Source organism: Myotis brandtii, unplaced genomic scaffold, assembly GCF_000412655.1.
Source record: "Myotis brandtii unplaced genomic scaffold, ASM41265v1 scaffold236, whole genome shotgun sequence".
In the NCBI taxonomy this organism is placed as follows: domain Eukaryota; kingdom Metazoa; phylum Chordata; class Mammalia; order Chiroptera; family Vespertilionidae; genus Myotis; species Myotis brandtii.
In genome coordinates, this window is record NW_005358901.1 from 598,169 (window position 1) to 605,708 (window position 7,540).

At 49.7% G+C, this 7,540-nt stretch overlaps 1 protein-coding gene across 4 annotated transcripts in view; it reads left to right on the top strand.

Annotated features, from left to right (window-relative positions):
- STMN4 (stathmin-like 4) overlaps positions 1–7,540 on the top strand; it is a 24,929-nt gene that overhangs the window by 9,728 nt on the left and 7,661 nt on the right. For all 4 annotated transcript variants that reach the window (XM_005866654.2, XM_005866653.2, XM_005866656.2 and 1 more), the window contains exon 2: positions 6,911–6,990. In XM_005866654.2, the coding sequence (XP_005866716.1) occupies positions 6,978–6,990 (13 nt within the window). In that variant the 5' untranslated portion in view covers positions 6,911–6,977. The remainder of the gene's footprint in view (positions 1–6,910; positions 6,991–7,540) is intronic.

Genomic DNA, 7,540 nt, shown 5'->3' on the forward strand with positions numbered 1-7,540 from the left:
TCTCTCCTCTCTCCTCTCTCCTCTCTCTCTCCTGCCACGCCCCCTTCCTCTCTCTCTCAAAATCAGTAAACATATCCTCAGGTGAGGACAGAAAATGAAAACTTACTCAGTCTGCATCTTATCTCCTGATGGTCCTGGATCGCTGCTGGTGGGACTATCACTAATTAATGATGCTAATGGTTTAGCTCTTCAGGAAAAAAAATATGTGATGATTTGCTTTTCCATATACAGATTCTTAAACGCTGGAGCTGGGGAAAATGTATGGATCAGTTTGCAAACAGTAAAACAGTGCTGGGTGGGTTGCCAACAGTCCAGGGGTTAACTTGTTCTAGGCAGGTCAACACTTTCTGCCGAGTCTCAGCTTCTAGCCTTCCCCTCTGCGTCTTCCCCTAAGATCATGCTGCCAGATGAACCTTTTTTATTTTAGAGAGAGGAGAAGGGGGGCAGAGAGAAAGAGGGAGAGAAAGAGAGGGAGAGAGAGAGGGATTCAAGAGTGAGACATTGACCAGCAGCCTCCTATACTCCCCCTACAGGAGATTGAGCTCTCAACCTGGGCATGTGCCCTGACTGGGAATTGAACCGGCAAATTTTTGGTGCATGATCCCAACCAATTAAGCCACACCGGCCAGAGCTACCTCAACCTGGGCATGTGCCCCGACTGGGAATCGAACCGGCAAACTTTTGGTACATGATCCCAACCAATTAAGCCACACCGGCCAGAGCTAGATGAATCTTTTTGCACTAGCAGTATAACCTAAAGGTAGAGCCAGGCTTTAGAATGAAAATCCCAGCTCTGCCCCTTACTCCCTGTAGGACGTGATGCAATTAACTTGACTCTGCTGGGCTTCCATCTCCTCATTATAATAAAAGAGCCTCAGGGAATAAACTGAGATAATGCCTGTGATTTTCCTGGTACAAAGCAGGTGCTCAAGAAACGGTAGCCATTATTATTGCTGTTATTACCAGCATCACCATTTCCGCTCCCTTATTCAAAAGATGTCAGTGGCTTCCGACCGAATTGAAGATGAAGCACAAACTCTTTCCCTGGTCTGGAGGTCTCTGATCGTCCCCTTCCTATTCTAGCAATTGGTCCCAATGCGCCCTGCATGCAGCCCAATGGGCCCCCTCTGACCGCCAAGAAACTCAAGTGCGCAGCCATCACACAGTCAAGTTCCAAAGCCCTTCCAAGATTAGAGGCATTGCAGAAACTAAAGTGCATAATAAGCCCATCACACGCTCACCTTTAGCATCTGAAGCTTGAGTCACTCTCACCACCTGCAATGCTGGATCCTCACTGACAGCACAGCGACTGGGCTGCCCAGGGTGGCCCTGCCTCTTGTCTGCGTCCATCAGAAGTGCGTGGGAGTGAGCACTGGGAGGGAGTCAGGAAGCTGCCATCCTGAGCTCTAGCTCTGGTTCTGTAGTTACCACCTGAGTTTTTGTGACACATCAACCTTTGATCTTTGATCAAAAGGGATCCCTTTGATCTTTGCTACCACTGAATGCCTTCAGTTTGCTGGGCTTTCTTAGGGGCTACCCAAGGCCTGGGATTGGCCTCTGCCTTAACAGAAAACATGCAAGGGCTAGAGCAGCCGTGGGCAAACTACGGCCCGTTTGAAATGAATAAAACTAAAAAAAAAAAGACCGTACCCTTTTATGTAATGATGTTTACTTTGAATTTATATTAGTTCACACAAACACTCCATCCATGCTTTTGTTCCGGCCCTCCGGTCCAGTTTAAGAACCCATTGTGGCCCTCGAGTCAAAAAGTTTGCCCACCCCTGGGCTAGAGGTTTGCCTCAGCTGGGGTTTTGCCTTATGATGCTCTGATGTATGATGTCCTCCTAGAATCTCCCACTGATGAGCCTGACCTCATGGCCTCATGCCTGTGCTGGCCTCCATGATCTCAATCTCTGTCCTGCCTCCTGGAATTCCTGGCATTCTGTTCTCTCTGACCTTGGGCAATAACACCCTTACTACCCCCTCTCTGACAGTCCCAGGACAGACCTGCTGGCCCCAGGACATTGCAGGTGCTGCAGGCATGACAACATGACCCAAACCACCAAGCCACTTAGCAGATCCCACAGCACGTGAGAAGCTTGTAGGGCCCCGGCCTCCAGGACTAAGGCTGGTTGTGGGCCTTAGGGTTGATTGGACATGCCCAAAAGAATGGCCTGGGCCCTTGGTGTCTACGATGGGAGGCCTAAGAACTGCTCTTAAGGGCCTTCGGGCCAAGGGTTAACATCACTAGATCTTCTGAGTGGTGTGCCTTCATTCTGGGTCCAACCCATCTGACGACCTGCAGTTCTCACAGCCAGGCTGAGTGCTGGGGAGGCTGTGTGACCAGCCCCACCCAACACTGATGCCACAGGTTAATTAGGGGTAAAGTCAGGCTCCCTGCTGTGGCTGCCACCAGCCAATGGCTTAGGGCCCCTTTGCATTGCTGGGCCCTTCAGAAGAGTCATGCCCTCCTCACTGACCCCTTATCTCCTTTCTCAGAATATTTCATGGGCGCCCTAACCGGTTTGGCTCAGTGGATAGAGCATCGGCCTGAGGACTGAAAGGTCCCAGGTTCTATTCCGATCAAGGGCATATACCTTGGTTGCGGGCACATCCCCAGTAGGAGGTGTGCGGGAGGCAGCTGATCGATGATTCTAACTCTCTATCTCTCTCCCTTCCTCTCTGTAAAAAGTCAATAAAACATATTTTTTTAAAAAGAATATTCCATGGGCAGCAACATCTTTTGGGTCTTGAGTGCAATAGAAATGATGTAACTATTGCTACAAAGATTTAAAAGAGCCCCGTGTACCCACTGGCACATGTACACAGATCATCTTGAGGAAAACATCAGACTGTGTAAAAACACTGGTAGTGAGATAGGGTAAAAGAATGATGGGTTTTGAACCCTGGCCCTGTCACTTACTGGGTGCATTCGTTTCCTATGGCAACTGGGACAAATGACCCCAAACTTAGTGGCTTCAAACAACGGAAACTCATTCTCTCACAGTTCTGGTGTCCAGAAGTCCACAATCAAGTTGTCAGCAGGGACATACTCCCTCCAAAGATTCCAGTGGCTTCTGTGGCCTTGGCCATTCCCTGGCTTGTGGCAGCATCACTCCAACCTCTGCCTCTATCTTTCCATGCTCTTCTTCTCGGTGTGTCTCTCTTTTGTGTGTCTCTTATAAGGACACATCATCAGATTTAGGAGCCACCCAGTTAATCTAGAAGGATCTCATCTTGAGATCCTTCACTTAATTAAACTGTAAAGACCCTTTCCAAATAAAGTCACATTTATAACGTGCAGGGCTTATGACTTGGATATGCCTCATTGGAGGACACCATTCAACCCATGACACTGAGTGATCTTAGGAAGTCACAGCCTCTCTGAGCCTCGATTCCCACATCTACAAGACAGGGATAGCAATTCCTATGTCACAAGGTTATTACGAAAATTAAAGTGAAAGCATTTGTCACATAGTAGATGCCCTATAAATACATATTTTTAACTTAGGCAGATTCCAACCCTGGGAAACTGAGTGCTCTCACTTACGAAGCCCTTGGCCACGCATACCTCTGCCCATCTGTATCTAGGGTGATTCCTGTTCCCTGCCCTGACCTTCCTTCTCTGCCCCTCTGACCTGTGTTCTCTGCCCCTCTGATTTGGTTCTTCCTGTCCTAAAACTCTGAGCACAGTATCTTCCATCGAAGTAGAGGCAGCACTCATTGCACATTTTAATTAAATCATATCTTCAGGCCGGACTGGCTCTTCCCGAGTCCTCAGCACCATGGAAGAATGAGCAGTTAACATCCAGTCCTTCCACTGCCCATAAGGAAGAATGGACAAATCAGATGACCTGGATCATAGAACCATCTCTACCCCCAACTGGCTGTGTGACCTTGGCCAAAAGTCTGAACTTCTCTGAGCCCCAGATTCTTCGTCTGAAAATGAAGTTGATGATGCCTCTCTTGTCAGCCGAGCCCAACCTCATGCAATGATCAACTGGGACAATGTGGGTGACAGAAACTGTAACCTGCAAAGTGCTCCACAAATGCGGGGTCTTAATTACCGTTCTCCGCTCACACTGAGGAGCGTGGTCCCTGACTCCAGGCACCTGCTCCTCGAGAGAAAGCTCAGCTCAGCCTCCCTCCTCTCTCAGGGTAAAGTCGGAGGCCGCTCCCTCTCCTGGCAGGGCTCGCTCACTCTACCAGTTGCCTTCACAATCCGCCGAGTCATGAGCAGAGATGGTGTAGAATGGAGGCTCATGACTCCGGATGTCGCATCCAGGCTCGGAGGCCCGCGCCCTGTTCAGAGACTCGCTGGTACTGTCAGGATCCGCTTGACTCGAGGAGAGAGGCCCATTGTGCTGCACTGGGAGGGCGTGGCAGGGCCTCTGACTCTGAAGCATAAGGAGACGCTGCAGGAGGAGAGCCCTTCAAGGCCGGCTGACCCGGCTTCAAATCTCCATTCTTTTACTTTCTAGCCACATGGACCCTCTGAGCCTCCATCTCCTCATCGGCACATGGGGATGACAGTGTCTGCAGGGCCGGTGGGAACCAGAGGCCATGACTCTGAAGCCGGCGTGTGGCACCTGGTAACCACCCTGAGGAAAAGGCCAAGGAACGGAAACTAACATTTATGAAGCACCTCCGTTTGGCTGGATGCTGTACTTACGCTTTTCTCATCTAATTTGTAAAACTCTGAAGCATTAAGATGCGGAAAGCAAAGTTAGACATGTGACGTGACTGGTGACAGGTAGTAAGAGAGCTGAAGTCTGTGTTTGAGTCCTCGCTGGTTGAGCCTTAAAACTGGAGCTGAGCCTAATGCTTCCCGTGGCTTCCCTGCCCATCCCCAGCCAGTACAGATCTGGCTCCCAGATGGAAAACACTTCATTAAGGAAGGAAAGGGGTGCTAAGTGAGTCTCAGGGTTCTTTGTCTTGTGAGGATGCTGGCAGGGAAGCTGCTGGCACAGTGAGCACTGGGGGCATCTGTATCAGTCAGGGTTCTCCAGAGAAACAGAACCAATAGGATGTATATAGATACATAGAACGAGATTTATTATGAGGGATTGGCTCATGCAATTACGGAGGCCAAGAAAGCCCACGATCAGCCGTCTATAAGCTGGAGGCCCAGGAAGCTGCTGGTGTGGGTCAGGCCAGTCAGAAGACCTGAGAACCAGGAGCTCCCAAGTCCAAGGGCAGGAGAACATGGAAGTCCCAACTCAAGCAGAGAGAGCAAATTCGCCCTCTCTCCACCTTTTTGTTCTATCCGGCCCTCAATGGGTCGTGTGAGGCCCACCTTCATTGATCAGAGCGATCTTTACTCAGTCTATTGATTCAAATGCTGATTTCTTTCAGAGACATCCTCACAGACATATCCAGAGAGAATGTTTACCAGCTCTGTGGGCATCCATTAGCCCAGTCAAGTTGACACAAAAGTTAACCATCACAGTAGCCAAGGAACGAGTGGTCCCCATGATGGCCACTCACTGTTGGCTATTTCTCCACCCAACAGTAGCCTTCAGTGGAGCCCTGTCACCGACTGTCCCCAGACACTCCCCAGTCTGCTCCCTCCCCACCTCTCCTGTTTCTCCACCTCTTCCTCCTTCACACTTTCTGGTCCAGCATCAGCTGGCTTGAGGTCACTTGAGACCAAGTTTTCTCACCTCCGCCCTTTATATGTGCTGTTCCTTGGCAGAATGCCCCCCTGCCATCTCCTGGCCAATTCTGACTTATCATTTAAGACTCTGCTGTGTGCTGCTAACACCAGAGAACCCTATCTGGCTCTCCAGGCCTGGTGCGGAGTATATGGTCCCATCTCTGCTCCCACGGTAATCCCGCACACCAGTTACCACCTCTGTACTACTTTTATTTTTTTTTAATCCTCACCAGAGGACATTTTTTCCATTGATATTTAGAGAGAGTGAAAGGGAGGGAGGCCTGGCTGGCGTGGCTCAGTAGTTGAGCGTTGACCATGATATCACGGTTCGATTCCTGGTCTGGGCATATGCCTGGGTTTCGGGCTCGATCCCCAGTGTGGGGCCTGCAGGAGGCAGCCGATCAATGATTCTCTCCCATCATTGATGTTTCTTTCTCTCCCTCTCTCTTCCTCTCTGAAATCAATAAAATAATTTTTTTTAAAAGAAAGAAAGGGAGGGAGGAGGGGGGAGAGAAAAACATCAATGTGAGAGAGACGCATCAATTAATTGGTTGTCTCTCACACACACCTTGACCAGGGCCCAGGATCGAGCCTGCAACCGAGGTACATGCCCTCGACCAGGAATCAAACCCAACACCCTTCGGTCCACAGGCTGATGCTCTGACCACTGAGCCAAACCGTAGGGGTCTGCACTACATTTTGATGTCATTATTCCTTAGTAACGTTTGTTCTTCTCATAGTCTGGGGTTGTCTTAAGTGGGGTTGAGGAGTGCTTAGGACAGTGGTTCCTGGGGGGGGAGGGAGTGAGAGGGCACCTGGAGAGGTCTTTTGACATCTTCTGTCCAATTCCCTCTCACCTATATGAGAATGGGTCGTTGGGAAGCACCACAGTTATTTTGCCAACCTCTCCAAGGTAATTCTGATTTAGGATTTGTCTCTCACCCTAACCCTTGCCAGCAAGCTGCGCAGGGAGACAGACAAACAACCTTTGAGCCATACAGTTTGGGGAAACGCATGTCTGCCTTCTCAGGGGGCTTGAGACTGGGAAACCAATTCCGAAATCATCACAGGTGCCTCGAAACTGAACTTGGTAGGGGTTGTGCTGAGGCGGCGGCTGGTTATGGGAAAGGTTGGTGTGTGGAGAGGGCCTGGAGGTGGGAGCCGATGAGGCGCCTCCTGGGCTTCCCTCCCTGCTTCCTTGTGCAAATAACCTGTCAGTGGTAAAATACTCTCTTTTTCTCCGGTTTGTAACAGCGTCCTGAGCTGGTGACAGACCTACTCTGCAGCTCTCAGTGGATTCAGCTCTCACCTTCCAGAAAACATGACCCTCGCTGGTAGGTACAAACTTACTTATGTGATGGGGCACCACAGCACAGGTTATTTCTGTACACGCATGTAGGTACCTACAGATGCACAGAAGAAGATAAGAGAATTACACCCAGGGTTGCAAAAGGTTGTCTCTAGACAGTGGGTGGGATTGCAGCTGAGTTCTTCTTCCTTTTGCTCTTCTGTGTGTGTGCTTTAAAAAGGATTTGCCATGCACATGTATTATTTTTTTAATATATTTTTATTGATTTGGGAGAGGGAGAGAGAAATAGAAACATCAATGATGAGAGAGAATCATTGATTGGCTGCCTCCTGCATGCCCCCCTCTGGGGATTGAGCTCACAACCCGGGCATGTGCTCTTGACTGGAATCAACCTTGGGACCCTTCAGTCTGCAGGCCGATGTTCTATCCACTGAGCCAAACCATCTAGGGCCATGTGTATTATTTTTAAGTCAATTATGTTTTCAATTTGTAAAAGGAAATGAGGAGGAACGTGCCCAGGCATCGCGCTGGGCATTAGCTGGGAGAGCCTGAGTGTACCTGAGCTTAAAACAAGG